Source organism: Amblyraja radiata, chromosome 16 (assembly GCF_010909765.2).
Source record: "Amblyraja radiata isolate CabotCenter1 chromosome 16, sAmbRad1.1.pri, whole genome shotgun sequence".
Taxonomy (NCBI): Eukaryota; Metazoa; Chordata; class Chondrichthyes; order Rajiformes; family Rajidae; genus Amblyraja; species Amblyraja radiata.
Window position 1 is genome coordinate 7,412,063 of NC_045971.1, and position 23,620 is coordinate 7,435,682.

At 42.9% G+C, this 23,620-nt stretch overlaps 2 protein-coding genes across 3 annotated transcripts in view; one reads left to right on the forward strand and one right to left on the reverse strand.

Annotated features, from left to right (window-relative positions):
• Positions 1-23,620, reverse strand: part of LOC116981723 — an 83,621-nt gene that overhangs the window by 18,005 nt on the left and 41,996 nt on the right. The window lies entirely within an intron of this gene.
• On the forward strand, positions 10,738-21,730 carry LOC116981862. 2 transcript variants are annotated; one of them, XM_033035006.1, is made up of 4 exons: positions 10,738-10,855; positions 16,655-16,853; positions 20,392-20,465; positions 21,298-21,722. In XM_033035006.1, exons 1-4 carry the CDS (start codon positions 10,769-10,771, stop codon positions 21,553-21,555), a joined length of 618 nt encoding a protein of 205 aa, XP_032890897.1. In that variant the 5' UTR covers positions 10,738-10,768; the 3' UTR covers positions 21,556-21,722. The 2 variants fall into 2 exon arrangements, with proteins under 2 accessions (XP_032890897.1, XP_032890898.1); XM_033035007.1 differs by lacking the exons at positions 10,738-10,855; positions 16,655-16,853 and adding an exon at positions 19,793-20,003 and having other exon boundaries at positions 21,298-21,730.

Genomic DNA, 23,620 nt, shown 5'->3' on the forward strand with positions numbered 1-23,620 from the left:
TGACTGGCAAACAGGAAGCAAAGAATAGGAGTAAACGGGTCCTTTTATGAATGGCAGGCAGTGACTAGTGGGGTACCGCAAGGCTCAGTGCTGGGACCCCAGCTATTTACAATATATATTAATGATTTGGACGAGGGAATTGAATGCAACATCTCCAAGTTTGTGGATGACACTAAGCTGGGGGGCAGTGTTAGCTGTGAGGAGGATGCTAGGAGGCTGCAAGGTGACTTGGATAGGCTGGGTGAGTGGGCAAATGCATGGCAGATGCAGTATAATGTCGATAAATGTGAGGTTATCCACTTTGGTGGCATAATCAGGAAAGCAGACTATTATCTAATGTTAGAAATTTTCCAACAAAGACTATTACTAAAACGGAGGTAGAAACTGAACGAACTTTATTGTGAGAGAGAGAGTCACACAGAACCCAAGTGTCTGTGGGAGTCCTCTCTAAGCTAATGCTGAAAACCATTTCTTTTATACATTGATTTCGACAAAAAAGCATCCAGACAAATGGTAATGAACAAGGACACTCATAATTCAAAGGAAATAACACTTAGCTGTGGAAAGTTACACCAGAGCAAGATTAGCCGTTCTGCAAGTTCTGTGATATAGACTCTTAATCTCTTGACCGAGACCTGTCAATTACTTGTGCCCTAGGCAGTTTCGGTAAACAATCTTGTGCAGACACAGATAGAATACACAAGGAAATAGTCACATAAATCATATGTTAGCATTCATAGCAAAAGGATTTGAGTGTAGGAGCAGGGAGGTTCTACTGCAGTTGTACAGGGTCTTGGTGAGACCACACCTGGAGTATTGCGTACAGTTTTGGCCTCCTAATCTGAGGAAGGACATTATTGCCATAGAGGGAGTGCACTGAAGGTTCACCAGACTGATTCCTGGGATGTCAGGACTTTCATATGAAGAAAGACTGGATAGACTCGGCTTGTACTCGCTAGAATTTAGGAGATTGAGGGGGGATCTTATAGAAACATACAAAATTCTTAAGGAGTTGGACAGGCTAGATGCAGGATGATTGTTCCTGATGTTGGGGAAGTCCAGGACAAGGGGTCACAGCTTAAGGATAGAGGGGAAATCCTTTAGGACCGAGATGAGAAAAACATTTTTCACACAAAGAGTGGTGAATCTCTGGAACTCTCTGCCACAGAAGGTAGTTGAGGCCAGTTCATTGGCTATATTTAAGAGGGAGTTAGATGTGGCCCTTGTGGCTAAAGGGATCAGGGGGTATGGAGAGAAGGCAGGTACGGGATACTGAGTTGGATGATCAGCCATGATCATATTGAATGGCGGTGCAGGCTCGATTGGCCGAATGGCCTACTCCTGCACCTATTTTCTATGTTTCTATGTTTCTATCATATTTGCTGTCTTGATGGGCTGAACGGCCTACCCCTGCACCTATTTTCTATGTTTTATGTTCTTCTCCCTCCCACGATGGGTGCAAACCCAAATGGAAGGTTGGTTAAGAAGGTTAAACTGTTGGGTATAAATGCAGGAATAGCAAGATGGATTCAGCAGTGGCTGAATGGGAGAAGCCAGAGGGTAATGGTGGATGGCTGTTTGTCGGGTTGGAGGCAGGTGACTAGTGGGGTGCCTCAGGGATCTGTGTTGGGTCCTTTGTTGTTTGTCATGTACATCAATGATCTGGATGAAGGGGTGGTAAATTGGATTAGTAAGTATGCAGATGATACCAAGATAGGGGGTGTTGTGGCTAATGAAGAGGATTTCCAAAGTCTACAGAGTGATTTAGGCCATTTGGAAAAATGGGCTGAAAGATGGCAGATGGAGTTTAATGCTGATAAATGTGAGATGTTACACCTTGGCAGGACAAATCAAAATAGGACGTACATGATAAATGGTAGGGAATTGAAGAATACAGTTGAACAGAGGGATCTGGGAATAACCGTGCATAGTTCCTTGAAGGTGGAATCTCATATAGATAGGGTGGTAAAGAAAGCTTTTGGTATGCTAGCCTTTATAAATCAGAGCATTGAGTATAGAAGCTGGGATGTAATGTTAAAATTGTACAAGGCATTGGTCAGACCAAATCTGGAGTATGGTGTACAATTTTGGTCGCCCAATTATAGGAAGGATGTCAACAAAATAGAGAGAGTACAGAGGAGATTTACTAGAATGTTGCCTGGGTTTCAACAACTAAGTTACAGAGATAGGTTGAATAAGTTAGGTCTTTATTCTCTGGAGCGCAGAAGGTTAAGGGGGGACTTGATAGAGGTCTTTAAAATGATGAGAGGGATAGACAGAGTTGATGTGATCAAGCTTTTCCCTTTGAGAATAGGGAAGATTCAAACAAGAGGACATGACTTCAGAATTAAGGGACAGAAGTTTAGGAGTAACATGAGGGGGAACTTCTTTACTCAGAGAGTGGTAGCGGTGTGGAATGAGCTTCCAGTGGAAGTGGTGGCGGCAGGTTCGTTGGTATCATTTAAAAATAAATTGGATAGGCATATGGATGAGAAGGGAATGGAGGGTTATGGTATGAGTGCAGGCAGGTGGGATCAAGGGAAAAAGGTTGTTCGGCACGGACTTGTAGGGCCGAGATGGCCTGTTTCCGTGCAGTAATTGTTATATGGTTATATGGTTAAACACAACGTTGATTCCGACTTGGGTTTTCAGAGACCATTTACGATGTACACCATCTGTAAGGAACCTGGGTATCGTGCATTGTGCAGACATCAAGTCAGCCAACCAGGAAACAAATGAATATTTTCCAATTATTTTTCGCAGAAAGCAAAGACATACATGTTGAAGTTGAATAGTCTCATTATTTAACAGATTGTGAATATTGTACTAGATCAATGGTTTAACAGTACATGATTTGTCACATGTGCAACTGCCCAGTGAAATTCTGTTTGCATTTACCACACATGCGGGCGCCACCGTGTTTGGCGCCATTATTCAAAGCCCGGTCAACCCGCGCGCTCGATGTACTGGAGCAGTTCCCGCCAACCCACGTCCCTCTCCTCGCGCGGCCATCTTTGTGCCCCAGTGGCGCCTCCTGCAGGCGACCTTGAAGGTTCTGGAGGCATTGCCCCGGTTCACCCTCCCACCGGCCCTTGCTCCTCACGTCCGACATCTCCAGCTCCCTCCCGGTTACGCCGACCGGCGAGACTTCAACATGATGAGGAAATGTGACTCCGGATAGATTTTGTATATTATCCTGCCCAGTTTTCCGGGCCAGAGAGGCGTTCTCTGTTATCTGAGAAGTTTGCAATAATGCTCCTTCAGGAGAGACCAGTATCACCAACAGCAACTTCCTGTTCCCATGTGCGGATAGCAGGTGTTGTGGTCTATCTTGCTCCTCTAGTATCTTTGGTTGATATAGCTCTGTTAAAAAATTTTGAGATTAAAAAAATCAAGTCTGCAATTTATCCCATCAGATAAAGCATCAAACGTTTAATTTGACACCTAATTCACTTTCATATCTTCAGTATTAAAAAAGTTATGGCCATTTTCATACTCTAAAATTAGCATCTTGTTCCCTATTGCTTTTCCATTGACTTAACTCAAAAGCTGTGATCGAGGACAAAGCCCATAACTTTCTTAAAAATTAAGATAACTGAATGAGATTTTCAGTTATTATAGACTGAAACATTCTGAAACAAATATGAAACAATCTTACTTGGATGACCTGAAATTGAAGCATATAATTAGTTAATTACCTAATTGTTGTTAATTACAAAATTACAACATCTAAACATCTATCCATTTCTTAAGAAAAGGTTAACATTTTTAAATAGCCTAAGTGTCCAAATAACATTCACACAAGAATTCACAATATAACATGATTTTTAAATCTCATTGTCATGAATTTATAGGCCAAATGGAAGGAATTTAGTGTTTAATTCCCGTAAATTAATGGCCATTTTAATCATCTTGCGAGTGGGTTTTTGTGGAACAATTGGAATTTAAACCCCATATCGGCAGGAAAAACACTGCCGGTTCATATATTTACATAATCACATTTTCGCTGATGAAATTTTGATTAAAGTAATCATAAGAAGCAGGTTTATATGTAAAATAGACGACTTACCTTATGTTTTGTCCCGTACGTGAGATCCGTTCCTTTGCCTGCGTTGATGGCATTAGAAGTAGCTTTTTATTTTACTCCAGCGCTGAAATTGTCCCGCTGAAAAAAAGTTCAGAGAACGGCAGTCAGAACGATTATTCAGCATTAGGTAGTAGCCCGAGAAAATATATCTCGGACAGGCAGGAGAAAACGGCATTTTAATCCCCCCCCCCCCCCACCCCCCTCAAAGGCGCCAAAGTCGCGCACACGGCCAGTGGCAGAACTGCAGCGCCGCTGAAGGTAAGTTTTGCAACATACCTAGTTGTTATCACTGTGTGGTTAATGAACACTGACCAGTTCTCCGACGTTGCAACAGAAAATAGCGAGCACGAGCTAACAGTCAATTTCTTTTCTTTTCCCAGGATTGAGTAGCTCTATCATTGCCGGCTTCTTTGAGATTTCCAGCACCTCGGTCAGTGCCCAAGCGGGTGTGGATGTCGACAATGTTGATGTAGGAGCGCACGTCGCAGGAAGTTCCTCAAAAGCCATTTCAAGTGTGGAAATGAGAAAGCACACAATCTCTGAAAACACGCTGCTGGGTGTTGTCAAAGACAGGTAATCATTGGTGCAGTGGTAGAGTTGCTGCTTTACAGCGCCAGAGACGCGGGTTAAATCCTGACTACGGGTGCTGTCTGTGTGGAGTTTGTATGTTCTCCCTGTGACCACGGGGGTTTTCTCCAGATGTTCTGGTTTCATCCAACACTCCAAAGACGTAGATTAATTATCTTCTATAAAAATTGTAAATTGTCCCTCGCATGTAGGATGGGGCTAGTGTACACTGACCGGCGTGGACTAGAAGGGCCGAAGGGCCTGTTTCCGCACTGTATCTCTAAACTAAACTAAACTCACACAAACCCAGGTTACCAATCCAAAAGAAGCTGACAATCTCAATGAAGAAGGCTCCCAACCTGAAGTGTCGTTCGTCTATTTCCCTCCGCAGATGCTGCCTGACCCACTGAGTTCCTCCAGCAGGTTGATTATTACTCACAGAGATGGTGTATTTTTCACTTCAATGTGGCGTTTGACAGCCTCTTGTACTTTGCTAGCTTATTCAAGAGTGAAAACCGCTGGCACCTTCCGTCAGATTCAGCTTTGCTTTAACTTGTCTTTCAAGAAAAGTAAGATATTTATTATTGAGCATTTTTAAAATAGATTTTCTGATATTCAGAAACATTCAAAATTGTTTACTGCTTTGACAGTTGGCTGAGGCAGAGAGTCATGGATTCATACAGCGTGGAAACAGGCCCTTCGGCCCAACCTGCCCACGCTGACCAACTACACTAGTCTCACCTGCCTGCGTTTCACCCACATCCTTCTAAACTTGTTGTTTCCATGTACCTGTCTAAATATTTAGTACATGTTGTGATCGTATCTTCCTCAACTACTTCATTCGGCAGCTCGTTCCATACACCCACAACCCTTTATGTGAAAAAGTTACCCTTCAGGTTCCTATTAAATCTTTTCCCCCTCACATTAAACCTATGCCCTGTGGTTCATGATTCCCCTAATCTGGGAAGGAGACTTTTTTCTGCATCTACCTGATCTATTCCTCTCATGATTTTGTACAACTTGCTCTAACTTTGCTTAATATAACATACACTTGGATTATTACACACAGAATGATTGAAGTTATTTTTATTGACGACTTTGGTGAGGTTCATGAATTAGATGTCGGGTGAATTGCAAAACTATTGTCTAACATGTCATCATTTCCTCTTTTGTCAGAACTGATTCATTAATTAGTACCATTCTTCTTAACTTTGTCTTTTCAGGAAAGTGAACAAAGAACATCCGTTTGTGAAACAGATGAAGAATAATATGCTTTATGTGATACTGGAAGTGATAGAGACGGAACAACAATGTTCTGTAAACGAATCAGCTAAGGCTGAAACAGGAATTAAATGGCTGTTGAGTAAGCTTCTGAAGGGGAGTATAACTTTTTTTACTTGACTTCAAGTGACATTGGTAGAGCAGCTGGTAGAGTTGCTGCCTCACAGAGCCAGTGACCCCACTTCGATCCCATCCTCGAGTGTTGTCTGTGTGGTGTTCATACGTTCATACATTGCAGGATTAGGCCATTCGGCCCATCACGTCTACCATGCCATTCAATAATGGCTGAGCTAACATCCCCTCTCCACCGCATTCTCCTGCCTTTTCCCCATGACCCCTGACACCAGTACTAACCGAGGTTCTATCAATATCCACCTTCAACATATCCATTGACTTGGCCTCCACATCATCTGTGGCAATGACTTCCACATATGCACCACCCTCTGACTAAAGAAATTCCTTCTCATCTTTCTCATCCTTTTATTCTGAGGCTATGACCTGTGGTCCTAGACTCTCCCACTAGTGGAAACATCCTCTCCACAGCCACTATGTCCAGGCCTTTTACCATTCGGTAAGTTTCAATGAGGTCCCTCCTCATCCTTCCCAACTCCATCGACTACAGGCCCAGTGACGTCAAATGCTCATCATGCATTAAACCAATCGTTCCTGGGATCATTCTCGTAAACCTCCTGTGGACCATCCCTGTTCACATTCTCTCTGTGACCACCTGGTCATCCTGTTTCCTCCCACATCACATGCGGGTTTGTAGGTGAATAGGCTGCAGCAAAAATAGTGCGTAGAACGTGGGATAACATAGAACTAGCATGAACGGGTGATCGATGGTCGGTGTGGACTCAGTGGGCCGAAGGGCCTGTTTCCATGCTGTATTTCTAAAACTAAAACCTGTTTCCTCCCACACTCCAAAGACCCACAGGCTTGTAGTTTATGTGTTGGAAGGATCATTGCTCTTTGTCACAGGGGAATTTCAAGCCTATATTGAAAAAGTCTCCTGACCTAAAACATCGCCAGTCCATGTGTAAGAAGGAACTGCAGCTGCTGGTTTACACCGAAGATCGACACTGAATGCTGGAGTAACTCAGCAGAACAGCCAGCATCTCTGGAGAAAAGGAATGGGTGACATCTCGACCTGAAACATCACCTATTGTCCCAAGTGTGTGGGGTAGTGCTAATGTACGGGTGATCGCTGGTCGGCGCGAACTCTGTGGACTGAAGGGCTTGTTTCCACGCTGTATCTCGAAAGTAAAGTCCAAAGTCTGATTTGTATGGCCCATTATAGTTTTAATTGAAACTAGACTGTAGGACCTGTTGGGTCCCAGCTTCACACGGGAGGGCTGGTCCTCCAACAAAATATTCCACCTCTCCACCAATTCCAATATTGCTGGCCAGTGGCGGGGGGGAGGGAGGGCTTTCTGGAGTGCTAGTATGGGTGTTGTGGGCCGAAGGGTTTGGTTTCTAAACCACACAAAACCATATAAAACCACATAAAGGGCATGCACAGTTCAGTAGACACTCAGTGTTGCGTAGATTCCTAGCTCAGACTGAGAATGGTGGTCTCTCCCTCGCCACCATGCAGCGACTAAGCCAAGTCCATACTTCCGGGTTTTATAGTCCCCACCCGCAGAAGGGGTGTGGACTCCATCACGGTGATTGACAGGAGAGAGAATCTCAAGATTTTTTAGACACGAATAACTGTCCTCGGTGCCTGATCATCGGAGGAGGACTCTGCGTAAGATGGCCAAAAAATCACAACCATATATGGTAGCGTTTTTTTCGATATCAAGCAACAGCACAAACAGGAAGCGATCAAGATGGGTCTTTGAATTCTATAGAATTCTATAGATGTCAATTCTCTCTACATAAATGCAATTCTTTCACTTGCGTTATAGTTGGGCCGTCTTCACACTCTCTCCATGAGTATTGACTTTCCTAGAAAATCAGTTTTCGTAGGATTAACTTTCACAGTTAAATATTGTAGTTTTCTTTGCTGCTTTAGACTGAAGCTGAAATCAAGATGAGTAGAGAAAGGAAGATAACTTTTCCAGCTGGAACATCTATTGCGTACAAGGTCTCTCAACTGATGATTAATCCAAGTGATACTCTGGGTATGTAAAAGTATAATAATACACACACAAAAAAACTTTTTGAATGTCAGATTGATTAATAAATTGGTTATCCTTCTTCGACCATTTGGGGCACAGAGCAAATAACAATGCTAATACCAGATCCTATTTTTCTGTTTCTTTAGAATTAGATTCAAGTTCGTTATTCCCGTATTCTCTAATGTCAAGTAAGTTGCCTCATATTTACTGTTTCACATATATATATTCTGTATCTATTATACTCTGGAACTGCCACAAATCCAAACACACAGATTTTGTGTGACCCCCAAGGAGATGAGGAGGACTGTTGTGGGAGTTTGTGTACAATCTGCTGATTCTCTAACTTACAGATTTTTTACTTTTTTTGTTTTCTCAAAATTAGATTAGATTAGATTAGATTATTTAATGACCACACAGTCAAGCTGGTGGAATTCAGGTTCAGTACAGGATGTTACAAGATAGGCTGATTCCCGTCAAACATAACATAAAACACAACATCATACAATATACAGTACATGCATGGGGAGGATATGTGCTGTTATCATAGTGTGTTCAGAATTCGGATTGCGTGTGGGTAAAAACTGTTTTTAAATCGAGATGTCTTGGCGGACAGTGAGCTGTAGCGCCTTCCTGATGGCAGCAGGTGGAAGATGTGGTGAGCTGGGTGAGAGGGATCAGAGATGATTTTCTTCACCCTTGACACAGACCGTTTGTGATGGAGTGATTCTATTGATGGAAGGGGATTGCTGATGATTTTGGATGCTTTGTTAACTATGCGTTGTAATTTATTACGGGAGTGAGTGTCTAAACTGCTGAACCAGACTGTAATTGATGAAGTGAGCATGCTTTGGATGATGGCTGTGTAGAATTTGATTAGGAGGTGTTTCCTTACTCTAAACTTCTTGAGCTGGCAGAGGAAGAAGAGTCTTTGGTTGGCTTTTTTGTAGATGTGATTTGAATTGATTTTCCATTTGAGGTTATTGCTTATGTGAGTGCCAAGAAATTTGAATGAGTCAGTGGTGGATATGGGTTCGCCTGAGATGAGTAGGGGGGTCTTTGGTTGTGCCTTACGTCTGAAATCAATGATGAGTTCGTGTGTTTTTGATGTGTTGAGTAAGAGGTTATTATCTGTGCACCAAGTGACTGCTTTGTGTGTTTGAGTGCGGTATTCTGTTTCATTATTGTTCGAGATGAGACCTATGATGGTTGTGTCATCTGCGTATTTATAAATTTTAACTGAACTATGCTGGGATGTGAATTGGTTTGTGTAGAGTGAGAATAACCAGGGAGACAAGACGCAGCCCTGAGGGGCTCCTGTGCTGAGGTGCAGGGGGTGAGATATTGTGTTATGTATCTTCACCCTCTATTGTCTGTTCCAAAGGAAGCTGTAGATCCAGTGACAGATGCAGGGGTCGATGTTCATGTCCGTTAATTTATGGAAGAGTTTAACCGGGTTGATGGAGTTAAATGCCGAACTGAAGTCCATGAACAGGATGCGGGCGTACGTGTTGGCGGTTTCCAGGTGTTGCAGAGTGTGATGAATGGCCAGATTGACTGTGTCTTCCACTGACCTATTGGCTCTGTATGCGAATTGGTGTGGGTCCAAATTGGAGGAAGTGCTGGTTTTGAGGTGAGCAAGAATAATGCGCTCGAATGACTTCATGGCCACAGATGTAAGGGCAATCGGTCTATAGTCATTGAGGCAGGATGATGTGTTGGACTTGGGCACAGGGATGATGGTAGATTGTTTGAAGCACTGGGGCAATGTACATTGGCAGAGGGATGAGTTGAAGATGCCAGTGAATACAGGGGCCAGTTCTGCTGCACAGTGGTGAAGCATTGCTGGGCTGATGTTGTCTGGGCCTGCAGATTTATTTTTCTTCTGTCTCCTGAAGGTAGTCCTCACCTCGGCCTCCTGAATGTGGAATGGAGGTGGAGGAAGAGGAGAGGGGGACAATGGTGGGGGGACTGGAGACTGTTCAAACCTGCAATAGAAAGTGTTCAATCTATCTGGGAGTTGATGATCATTATCTGGGATGGGGGTGGATGTCTTTTTGTAGTTGGTCATTTCCTGGAGTTTTTTCCAGACAGTTCTAGTGTTGTTTGTTGATATTTCTTGTTCTAATTTGGTGGCATAATTGTGTTTGGCTTTCCTTATTGTGGACCTTAGTTTATATTTTGTAGCCATGTAGTCCTGCTTGTTTCCAGATTTATATGCAGCATTTTTATCAGTTCTTAATTGTTGAATTTCTTTTGTGAACCAGGGCTTATTGTTATATTGTTTAACAGTTCTTGAAGGGATACAGAGTTGCTCGCAGAATTGGACATATGGCGTTACTGTGTCCGTGTAGTCGTGGAGGTCTCCAGCTGCGCGGAAAACTTCCCAATCAGTTTTCACCACATGTTTATAATAACACAAATGGTGGATGATGTAGGTACATAATGTGTTGTCGGCACGGTAACACAGCTGGAAGAGCTACTTCCTCACAGTGCCAGAGTTCAATCATGACCTTGGGTGCTGCCCACGCTGAGTTTGCATGTTCTCAAGTCCCATTATTTTCCAATTGCGTTGTTCAGATATTGGCTTTAATTGTCAAGGTCAAAATCGAGTTGTTTTTAAATTTTACGAGAGATTCCAGCTTTTCAATCTCCTTCATCTTCTCCATCATCTTCAGGATTTGACCAGAAACCCCGACTTGCTGAGCTGACGAAAATGTGTGCGGACAAGAAGCCACTGTTCCTCAACGTGATCCTTGAAATTCTTGGGCACAGTGATAGCCTTGCAGTTCTTGATGAAATGATTTTTTTTGTTGTTTTTTTTTTTGTTTTTTTTTTAATTTTTTTATTTTTTTTATTTTTTATTTGTTTATTTTATTAGAAGTTAATACAGTACAAAACAGTACAGTGGAACCTAATTTTAGGTGCCAACTATGTCATACCGTAATCTATTCTATGTACAACCTCTAGTTTTATGTTATGAGAAGGAAGTAAGCAAGACAAGAAAAAGAAAACAATAGAAAGGGGAAAAAGTGGAAAAATAGATGGTAGAGAGTCGAAAAACGTGAAGTGTGTATATATAAAAAAATAAATAAATAAAAAATATAATTAAAAAAAAAAAAGAAAATGTGGAAAGTAGAAATAGAAGAGAAGGCCCCTTAAAAGAGAATTTTTCAAATCTGTATTCGGAGATGTAGATCTATCCACGTCATGAACTGAAATCAGCAATCCTTATGGTACCGCTGCATCACATGATTCCAAAAAGTCGATGAAAGGAGACCAACACCTTAAGAATTGGTCATATTTATCTATTAGACGGAGTCTCATTTCTTCAAGGCGTGCTATGTCCATCATATTCCTAATCCACATTTTAACAGTTGGTATGGTTGTATTTTTCCAAAATTTAAGTATCAATTTCTTTCCGATTATTAACCCATAATTAAAAAAAACCTTTTGGTCTTTATTTAAATTGGTATCTTCTCCTATTATTCCAAATATAATCCATTCCATTTTGGGTTCTATTCTTGACTTGAAAAGCTTTGTAAATATATCAAATATATCACTCCAAAATTTATTCAACTTTGTACATCCTACAAATGAATGTGTTATATTAGCGTTTTGAAATAAACATTTATCACATCTGGGAGAGACGTTTGGATAAAATGTATTCAACCTCGTTTTTGAATAATACAGTATATGTAATAATTTGAATTGAATTAAATTATGTCTTACATTAATAGAATAGTTATGTGTATTCATCAAATACTTTTCCCATCTATCCTTCGAGATCTTTATCATTAGCTCATGTTCCCAATCTTCCCTTAGTGCTTCTGTTGAGGGTGATTCTCTATTTAATATATTATTATAAAAGTATGATATTAATTTTTGTGAATCAGCCTTAATATTCATTGCTTCTTCTAAAGGGTCTAAAAATATAGTTTGAAATCTATGTGTATATTTCTTCATAAAGTCACATACCTGTATATATTTGAAATATTGTTTATCCTTCAATTTAAATTTTAATTTTAATTGTTGAAATGATAACAGTTTGCCCAATTCATACATATCCCCTACTTTCCTAATCCCCAGTCTATCCCATTGTTGATATGTGTTGTCGATGAGAGAAGGTTTGAATGCGGGGTTGTTCAATAGTGGGGTTAGTACTGATAAATTATTTAATTTCAAGGATACTTTTATTTGTTTCCAAATTCTTATTATATTGTGAATAATTGGGTTCTTATATATTATACTATTCAATTTTATCGGTGAGAGCAGGATCGTTCCTATATCGTGCGGATAGCACTCCTCTTTCTCCATTCTTATCCACTCCAACTGCTGAGTGGAACTATCCAGCCAGTACATTATGTTCTTAATATGCACTGCCCAGTAGTAATACATAAAGTTAGGTAATGATAAACCCCCAACTTCTTTAGATTTGCACAAATGCTTTCGTTGAATTCTATGTGTTCTGTAATCCCATATAAAATTAGTGATAGAGGAATCTAGTTTTTTGAAAAAATATTTTGGAATATATATTGAGATCGCTTGAAACAAATATATTAATTGTGGTAAGAAAGTCATTTTTATAGCGTTAATTCTACCTATCAATGAGAGCGGAAGCGTTTTCCAAAATTTAATCATATCATTCAGTTTATTTAATAGAGGTATAAAATTGGCACTAAATAATGATTTGTGTCTTCTCGTAATTTGAATACCCAGATACTTGAATTTTTCTGTTGCAATTTTGAAGGGGAATTTTAGTAAGTGTCTCGAATCCTGTGGTTTTAAAGACATAATTTCGCTTTTATTCCAATTTATTCTATATCCTGAAAAAGAGCCGAATTCCTCAATTAGTGTTAATAAGGTGGGTGTACTCGTTTGTGTATTAGTAATATATAAAAGGATATCATCAGCATATAGTGAAATTTTATTCTTTGAGTCCTTAGTGTTATATCCGTGAATATTCGGGTGATTTCTAATCATTTCGGCCAACGGTTCTATCATAAGGGCAAATAGCAATGGTGATAAGGCACACCCTTGCCTATTACCCCTTGATAAGTAAAATTTTGGAGATAGCGTATTGTTAGTTAGTATTCTTGCCGTAGGTCTATCATAAAGTAGTTTAACCCATCTAATACAATTCTCTCCCGTATTGAATTTTTGGAGTACCTTGTATAAATACTGCCATTCTACTTGATCAAATGCCTTCTCTGCATCCAGCGTGACAACTGAAATATCTTCATTGTCCTCATTATGAGAGTACATTATATTGAAAAGCCTTCTCAAATTATTAAATGATTGTCTTTTGGGTATAAATCCCGTTTGATCCGTATTTATTAAATTGTTAATATAATTATTTAGCCTTCTAGCTAGAATCTTTGCAAAAAATTTCTGATCCGTATTTAGAAGTGAAATAGCTCTATAAGAACCCGTTTCATCTAAATCTTTATCTTTTTTTGGTATGTGTTATTGTTGCTTCTGCTAGGGTTTCTGGTAGTTTATTTTCAGTATAAGCCTGCGTGTGTAAATTGAATAATCTTGGTACAATTGACTCCTGAAATCTTTTATAAAATTCATTACTAAAACCGTCTGGTCCTGGGGTCTTCCCATTTTTCAGTGAGTTTATTATTTGTTTTATTTCTTCATTAGTAATACGTGCTCTTAAGTGCTCTTGTTCTAAACTATCCAATTTAGGGAGCTTGCAATTATCTAAAAAATTTGTAATTTTACTTACATCTGTATTTATTTTAGATGTATATAAATTGTGATAAAATTGGGCAAACCTCTTATTAATATCCTTAGGCAGTGTTAAAAACTCACCCTTATCCGATTTAATTTTAGTAATAGTTTTTTCCTTTTCTCGTAGCTTCAGTTGCCTCGCAAGTAGTTTATGTGGCTTATCCCCAAATTCGAAGTGTGCTTGTTTTGTAATTTGGAATAATCTTATTACTATAGCCGATAGTATTCTATTGACTTTATATTTCAATAAAGTTATCTTATTATGTTTATTTACAGTTGGGTCAGTTGCATTGTCCAGTTCTAGTAATTTTATTTTCTGTTTTATCCGCTGAAGTTCTCTGAAGTTTTCCCTCTTCATCGCAATGGGATCGTGGCTCCGAGCATGGACAGGAATACAATATTCGACACAAAGTGTGGTGCTCATACTTGACTGTATGTCTTGCACTGTTGCGTTCACATATAGACGTGAACAGAGGAACAGGCCCTTCGGCCCACAATATCTGTGCCGAGCATGTTGCCAAGATAAACTAATCTTATCTGCTTGCACGTGATCCATATCCTTCCATTCCCTGCATATTCACGTGCATATTGAAAAGCCGCTTAAATGCCACTATAATGCCGGCCTTCTCCACCACACCCGACAGCGTGTTCCAGGCACTCACTACTGTGTGTGTGCGTGTGTGCGTGCGTGCGTGCGTGCGTGCGTGCGTGTGACAAATATGCACCACATATCTCCTTTAAACTTTCACTTTTAAACAAAATACACTTTTGTTAGGTCTCCCTTCAGCCTCCAGCGTTCCAGAGAAAGTAACCCACGTTTGACCAACTTCTCCTATTGTCCATTACCCTCTACTCAAGGCAGCATCCTGGTAAACCACTTCTGCACCCTCTCCAAAGCCACGGTGAGGCTGGAGCACCTCTCTGGGGCAGAAATTTAATTCTGCATTCGGCTTTAATATTGTTTACAAGAGAGAGTTAGATTTAGCTCTTACGGCTGAAGGAATCAAGAGTAATGGGGAAAAAGCAAGAACGGGGTACTGATTTTGAATGATCAACCATGATCATATTGAATGGTGGTGCTGGCTCGAAGGGCCGAATGGCCAACTCCTGAACCTATTTTCTATGTTTCTGTGAATGTTAGATCCCTGCACTAATCATCTGAAAAAGGAAAATGTTTCATTGCTTGGCACAAGGGTCCCTGATGTACAGAATAGAGAAGTTGATCAATGTTTAAAATGGGGTTTAGGTGTTGGTTTATTAATGACACATGTAGCGAGGTACAGTGAAAAGCTTTATTTTGCATGATATCCAAATAGATCAGATATACTATACATACATATAGTCACGCCAAACAATAGGTCGAGCAAAGGGGAAGATACAGAGTGCAGAAGGTGGCACAAAATATTTCGGGTTGAGAGCCTTCTTCAGGCAGTGACGCTTCTCGACCTGAAACGCCACCCATTCCTTCTCTCTAGAGACGCTGCCTGTGCCGCTGAGTTACTCCAGCATTTAGTGTCTATCTTTGGTTTAAACCTGCATCTGCAGTTCCTTCCTACACACAGTATAGTTCTCAGCATTGTAAGGCACCAGTTCCAGAGACACAGTCTAAGGTCCACGATGGGGTAGAGGTGAATCAGACAGTACCCTAGCTTATGGAAGGTCCTGTTCAGAAACTTGATAGCAGATGGGGAAAAGCTGTTCCTGAGTCTGGTGACGTGCACTTCCAAGCTCCTGTACCGTCTACTGGACGGGTGCAGGGATGACCGGTTTGAGGCAAGAATTTGATTATGTTGACTATATTTTTGAGGCAACGTGAAGTGTAGATGGAGTCAATGCAGGGCAGTCTGATCTGTGTGTTTTATTCCACTTGCTGATATCCATCCTTGACAGCACACTTTCTTCTGTAAAACACATCAATAATCTCACTCTGTCTGTTTACTTCCACCTACGCACTATCCACCATCTTCATCCATCACTAACACCTAATGTCACTGCTACTCTCATCCACGCCCTCGTCACCTCCCATTTTGATTATTGTAATATTCTCCTCTCTGTTTTACCCCACAAATCCATCCATAAACTCCAATTGGTCCACAACTCAGCTGCCCACAATATCACCAGAACCCCGTCCACCGAACACATCACTTCCATCCTCAAACAACTCCTCTGGCTCCCTGCCCAATACCACATTGATTTTAAGATTCCCCACCTCACTGTCAAAACCCTCCACAATCTCGCTCCTCCATACCTCTCTGAACTCCTCCAGCCTAATGCCCCTGTCCTACTTAGGAAACCTGAACAGAAACCTCTGGAGACTTTGCACCCCACTCAAGGTTTCCGTGCGGTTCCCGGAGGTTGCAGGTGGTTGCCGGAGGTTGCAGGTAGTGGAAGCCGGTAGGGAGTGACAAAAACCTCCGGGAACCGCACGGAAACCTTGGGTGGGGCGCAAAGTCTCCAGAGGTTTCCGTTCAGGTTTCCTAAGTGGGACAGGGGCTTGATACTCCATCCCGAACTCTCCGATTCTCATCTTCCTCCCTGCTCGCCACTCCATCTGCTGGCCTGTCCACGATGGGGTTCAGAGTCTTCAGCCATTCTGCCCCTCGCCTCTGGAACTCTCTCCCACTATCCACCCGCACCAAAGAGTCTCTCCCCACCTTTAAAACCTCCCTCAAAACTCACCCATTCAGACTGGCCTATCCCACGTAACTCCACTTTCTATCAAATTCATGGATAAGTTGTTTTTGTTTCATTTTATTTATATATTTCTAATTTGCTTCTTTTAATTGTAAGGCCCTTGAATGTTCTGAAAGGCGCCGATAAACAAAATAAATTTTTATTATTATTATTATTATTACGTTCTCAGCTGGACCCGATTATGGATGATCTGCAGCCTGACTTCCAAGTGCTGGATCAGGCGGAGGAAGATAACAGAGCGTGCGTGGAGAAGTTGTTGGATCTTCTGGGAATTAAGAAGGAAGATCCACCAGGAGAAACCCTCGCTCTCACCCCAGAGTCCGAACGGATCATCCGGGCGATAAACATTCTCATCCAGTCACTCAGCGGTAAGATTCGAAGATTCGATACTTACAAAATTCTTAAGGGGTTGGACAGGCTAGATGCAGGAAGATTGCTCCCGATGTTGGGGAAGTCCAGGACAAGGGGTCACAGCTTAAGGATAAGGGGGAAATCCTTTAAAACCGAGATGAGAAGAACTTTTTTCACACAGAGAGTGGTGAATCTCTGGAACTCTCTGCCACAGAGGGTAGTCGAGGCCAGTTCATTGGCTATATTTAAGAGGGAGTTAGATGTGGCCCTTGTGGCTAAGGGGATCAGAGGGTATGGAGAGAAGGCAGGTACGGGATACTGAGTTGGATGATCAGCCATGATCATATTGAATGGCGGTGCAGGCTCGAAGGGCCGAATGGCCTACTCCTGCACCTAATTTCTATGTTTCTATGTTTCTATGAAGTCTTTTTTAACAAAATGCGGGATTATTCTGTTTTATCCGCTGAAGTTCTCTGAAGTTTTCCCTCTTCATCGCAATGGGATCGTGGCTCTGAGCAGGGACAGGAATACAATATTCGACACAAAGTGTGGTGCTCATACTTGACTGTATGTCTTGCACTGTTGCGTACACATAGAGACGTGAACAGAGGAACAGGCCCTTCGGCCCACAATATCTGTGCCGAGCATGTTGCCAAGATAGACTAATCTTATCTGCCTGCACGTGATCCATATCCTTCCATTCCCTGCATATTCACGTGCATATTGAAAAGCCACTTAGATGCCACTATAATGTCGGCCTTCTCCACCATCACACCCGCAGCGTGTTCCAGGCACTCACTAGTGTGTGTGTGTGTGTGGGGGTGTGAAACAAATATGCACCACATATCTCCTTTAAACTTTCACTTTTAAACAAAATACACTTTTGTTAGGTCTCCCTTCAGCCTCCAGCGTTCCAGAGAAAGTAACCCACGTTTGACCAACTTCTCCTATTGTCCATTACCCTCTACTCAAGGCAGCATCCTGGTAAACCACTTCTGCACCCTCTCCAAAGCCACGGTGAGGCTGGAGCACCTCTCTGGGGCAGAAATTTAATTCTGCATTCGGCTTTAAAAATGTTTACAAGAGAGAGTTAGATTTAGCTCTTACGGCTGAAGGAATCAAGAGTAATGGGGAAAAAGCAAGAACGGGGTACTGATTTTGAATGATCAACCATGATCATATTGAATGGTGGTGCTGGCTCGAAGGGCCGAATGGCCAACTCCTGAACCTATTTTCTATGTTTCTGTGAATGTTAGATCCCTGCACTAATCATCTGAAAAAGGAAAATGTTTCATTGCTTGGCACAAGGGTCCCTGATGTACAGAATAGAGAAGTTAATCAATGTTTAAAATGAGGTTTAGGTGTTGGTTTATTAATGGCACATGTAGCGAGGTACAGTGAAAAGCTTTATTTTGCATGATATCCAAATAGATCAGATATACTATACATACATATAGTCACGCCAAACAATAGGTCGAGCAAAGGGGAAGATACAGAGTGCAGAAGGTGGCACAAAATATTTCGGGTTGAGAGCCTTCTTCAGGCAGTGACGTTTCTCGACCTGAAACGCCACCCATTCCTTCTCTCCAGAGACGCTGCCTGTGTCGCTCAGTTACTCCAGCATTTTGTGTCTATCTTTGGTTTAAACCTGCACCTGCAGTTCCTTCCTACACACAGTATAGTTCTCAGCATTGTAAGGCACCAGTTCCAGAGACACAGTCTAAGGTCCACGATGGGGTAGAGGTGAATCAGACAGTACCCTAGCTTATGGAAGGTCTGTTCAGAAACTTGATAGCAGATGGGGAAAAGCTGTTCCTGAGTCTGGTGACGTGCACTTCCAAGCTCCTGTACCTTCTACTGGATGGGTGCAGGAATGACCGGTTTGAGGCAAGAATTTGATTATGTTGACTATATTTTTGAGGCAACGTGAAGTGTAGATGGAGTCAATGCAGGGCAGTCTGATCTGTGTGTTTTACTCCACTTGATGATATCCATCCTTGACAGCACACTTTCTTCTGTAAAACACATCAATAATCTCACTCTGTCTGTTTACTTCCACCTACGCACTATCCACCATCTTCATCCATCACTCACACCTAATGTCACTGCTACTGTCATCCACGCCCTCGTCCCCTCCCATTTTGATTATTGTAATATTCTCCTCTCTGTTTTACCCCACAAGTCCATCCATAAACTCCAATTGGTCCACAACTCAGCTGCCCGCAATATCACCAGAACCCCGTCCACCGAACACATCACTTCCATCCTCAAACAACTCCTCTGGCTCCCTGCCCAATACCACATTGATTTTAAGATTCCCCACCTCACTGTCAAAACCCTCCACAATCTCGCTCCTCCATACCTCTCTGAACTCCTCCAGCCTAATGCCCCTGTCCTACTTAGGAAACCTGAACGGAAACCTCTGGAGACTTTGCGCCCCACTCAAGGGTTTCCGTGCGGTTCCCGGAGGTTGCAGGTGGTTGCCGGAGGTTGCAGGTAGTGGAAGCCGGTAGGGAGACTGACAAAAACCTCCGGGAACCGCACGGAAACCTTGGGTGGGGCGCAAAGTCTCCAGAGGTTTCCGTTCAGGTTTCCTAAGTGGGACAGGGGCTTGACACTCCATCCCGAACTCTCCGATTCTCTTCTTCCTCCCTGCTCGCCACTCCATCTGCTGGCCTGTCCACGATGGGGTTCAGAGTCTTCAGCCATTCTGCCCCTCGCCTCTGGAACTCTCTCCCACTATCCACCCGCACCAAAGAGTCTCTCCCCACCTTTAAAACCTCCCTCAAAACTCACCCATTCAGACTGGCCTATCCCACGTAACTCCACTTTCTATCAAATTCATGGATAAGTTGTTTTTGTTTCATTTTATTTATATATTTCTAATTTGCTTCTTTTAACTGTAAGGCCCTTGAATGTTCTGAAAGGCGCCGATAAACGAAATAAATTATTATTATTACGTTCTCAGCTGGACCCGATTATGGATGATCTGCAGCCTGACTTCCAAGTGCTGGATCAGGCGGAGGAAGATAACAGAGCATGCGTGGAGAAGATGTTGGATCTTCTGGGAATTAAGAAGGAAGATGCACCAGGAGAAACTCTCGCTCTCACCCCAGAGTCCGAATGCATCATCCGGGTGATAAACACTCTCATCCAGTCACTCAGCGGTAAGATTCGAAGTCTTTTTTAACAAAATGCGGGATTATTCAGTTGGCGTCCGCCTCATTGTCAAATGTGCATTGATTGGACATTTACTACTTGGAAAATTGAAGGTTTCTCTCATAATTAAAAAATATGTCCAGGTTTTGGTCTTGCCGAGTTTCAGGTATCATTTCTATAATATTTTTACACAATATGTTATAAATACAGGTAGATATGTGATTTGGGTCACAGAATGAAACGAAAAAGCACCTCGGCTCACGGTCTATTGGGAAGAAAGTGAAAACCCTTGTGCAGAAAAGATTTGATTCATCCCAAATTCAAGGAATTATTCTCCTTGAGTAGAGAGGTACAGTGTCTTGCAGGACAGTGTGAATGATTCTGTTTCTTTTTCAGAGATGGATCCTGAAACTTTAATCCTGTTGGCAAGCAGCGTTAAGGCAGAGATTATATCCAAACAGCTAAAGCTGGTAAGAAGTAAAACCAGTAAAACAGGCGACACAGCACATTATCCCTCTGCTAACACTCTCCTCTGCCTGTCAGAACTTGTCCTCACCCTCAACAACTTCTCCTTTGACACCTCCAACTGGCTCCAAATCAGAGGTGTAGCCATGGGCACATGCATGGGCTCCAGTTATGCCTGCCCTTTTGTCAGCTACGTCGAACAATCCTTGTTCCAGGTGTACACTGGAATTGGATCTGCACTGGATTGGATCCGCCCCGATAGGGCGGCACAGTGGCGCAGCGATAGAGTTGCTGCCTTACAGCGCCAGAGACCTGGGTTCAATCCTGATTACGGATGCCGTCTGTACGGAGTTTGTACGATCTCCCCGTGACTGCGTGGGTTTTCTCCGAGCACTTCGGTTTCCTCCCACACTCCAAAGAAGTACAGGTTTGTAGGTTATTTGGCTTGGTAAATGTAAAATTATCCCTAGTGTGTGCAGGGTAGTGTCAATGTGCGGGGATCGCTGGTCGTTGCGGTCAAAGTGGGCTGAAGGCCGCTGTATTTCCGCGCTGTATCTCCAAACTAAACTATGGGATGGTGTTGCAAGGCCACTGGCGAAGGCTGAGGTGTTGCGACTGTCTGCATTGCTGGTGCAGAGCGTGAGCATGAGCTTGATGCATTGCAGTGGTTACAGAGAGAAGGCAGCAGAAAGGGGTTAGGAGGGAGGGATAGACAGAACATTCATGATTGAATGGCGGAGTAGACTTGATGGGCCAAATGGCCTCATTCTGCTCTCATCTCTTATGATCTCCTACACTATTATTGTTTTATGACTGTGATTCTAATTCAATTTCCAGGTGACAATAATTGATGACAGATGGTCGGGGGCTCCTCAATATCAATGTGACCTCCTGGAGGTTAAGGAAGACCTTGAGAAGGTTCTGATCACTCAGTTCACGGACGAGGAGTTTGAAATAACTCAGCATGTGATGGAAGAGTTTGGATTTCAACTGGACAGAGAAAGTGCTTCGGTTTTGCGCACTAAGAATCGTAAACAAGGAGACGTACTTGCCCTCCATGCTGCTCTGTATGCTCTCAATGCGTTATGTGACTGAGCTGTTGTGTTGTGCTTCACTCCTACTGTTCATGGTTCTTCTCTGACATTAGTTCACAAGGCGTTGGAGCAGAATTAGGCCATTCGGCCCATTGAGTCTACTCTGCCATTCAATCATGGCTGATCTATCTTTCCCTCTCAACTCCTTTCTCCTGCCTTCTCCCAACAACCTTAGCCCTTGCTAATCAAGAATCTGTCAATCTCCACTTTAAAAATACCCAAAGACTTGGCCTCCACAGCCGTCTGTGGCAATGAATTCCATAAATTCATCACTCTTTGGCTAAAGACGTTCCTCCTCATTTCCATTCTAATTACAGGTCTCTCTCAAGGCCCACGGGGTGGCTGTCTGTGCACCCCCAGTCTCCCCATGTTAAGAGATGTCACATACAGGCATGTATCTGAAGAAATACACTACCCTTACTAATCAAGAACCTGGCAATCTCTGCATTAAAAATACACAAAGACTTGGGCGGCACACACCCAAATACGTACAGGTTTGTAGGTTAATTGGCTTTGTATAAATGTAACTTGTCCCAAGTGTGTATAGGATAGTGTTAATGTGTGGGGGTCGCTGGTTGGTGCAGAGTCGGTGGCCCGAAGGGCCTGTTTTTGTGCTGAATCTCTAAACTAAAATATTAAACTTGGTCTCCACCGCCATCCGTGGTAATGCATTCCACAGATTCACCACCATCTGAATAAAGAAATTCCTCCTCATCTCCTTTCTAAAGGTATGTCCTTTTATTTTGAGGATGCCCCTCTGATCCAAGACTCTTCCATGAATGAAAACATCCTCTCCACATCCACTGTGTCCAGCACGGCTTTCCTTTCAGTTTTCTGTGACCTTGATGGGAATGTTCTCCCTTGGTCTCTCTTTGGCTGTTTGATGCTTAGTAAAACTCCATGAATCAGGCACACTCGGGAATTTGGTGGTTTTTCAGATTTATTCCAATACTCATTCAATTCATTAAAAAAAATGTTGTGCATTCTCATTTCTCGTTAGGTTTCAGATAAGTACGAGTAACAGAACGAGAGAAAGGAATGGAAGGACTAGGGACGTGATGAGTGGAGGGGAGTGTTGGATGGAGTCACAGTGAATGGGGGGGGGGGGTGTTGGAATGGAGGTCCCAGGGAGTAGAGGGGAATATTATAACCTGGACCCCAGTGAGTGGACTGAAGGTGTTGAAACTGGGGTCACGGTTAATGGAGGGGAGTGATGTAACTTGGACCTCAGTGAATGGAGGGGGGGGGTGGGGGGGGCGTTGGAATTGGGGACCCAGGGGGTGGAGGGGAGTGCTGGAACAGAGGTTCCCAGTGAGACAAGGCAGTGTTGGTCCTGAGGTCTCAGTGAGTGCAGGGAGAGTGTTGGTATCAGGGTTTTAGTGAATGAAAGGGGAGTGCTGAAACTGGAGGGTGGAGAGAGGCAGCGGGGCCAGGCAGCTCTCAGACAGCAGCGAACTCCGACAGCAGGTGGGTGTAAGCAGCGAGGGGCAGCTCTGGTCACTGTGCGGAGTCTGGAAGTGGTTTCAGTGTGGGTTGCGAGGGGTGGAGAGTGCGGAGGGAAGGATAGGGGAGGGGGTGAATAGCGGTGGTGGGGAGGAAATTTGGAGCAGCGGTAAGGAGGGGAGAGGAGGAGATGAGGTGGTGGTGTGGAGATATCGTGGCGGGGATGGAGGTGAGGATGGAGAGTGAGGGGATACCGGGTGGGTGAGAGGGGGATAGGATGGGGGTTTGAGAGGGCTGTGGAGGGAGGGAGTGCTGTGGGATGAGAGGAAATGAGCTACGCCTGCACAGTTGGGGGCTATGGGTGAGTGGTGGAATATTGCGTTGGGGAACGGGTTGCGTTGGGGGACCAGGCCTCCCGTGTGACAGGGACCCAACACTTAATCTAGTTTTAATTAAAACTATAATGGGGCATACAAATCAGACTTATGGACTTTACTTTCGAGATACAGCATGGAAACAGGCCCTTCGGACGACGAGTCTGTGCCGACTAGCACTGTTCTACACACTCGGGACAATTTTGCAATTTTTTAACCAATGCCAATTAACCTAGAAACCTAAGATAG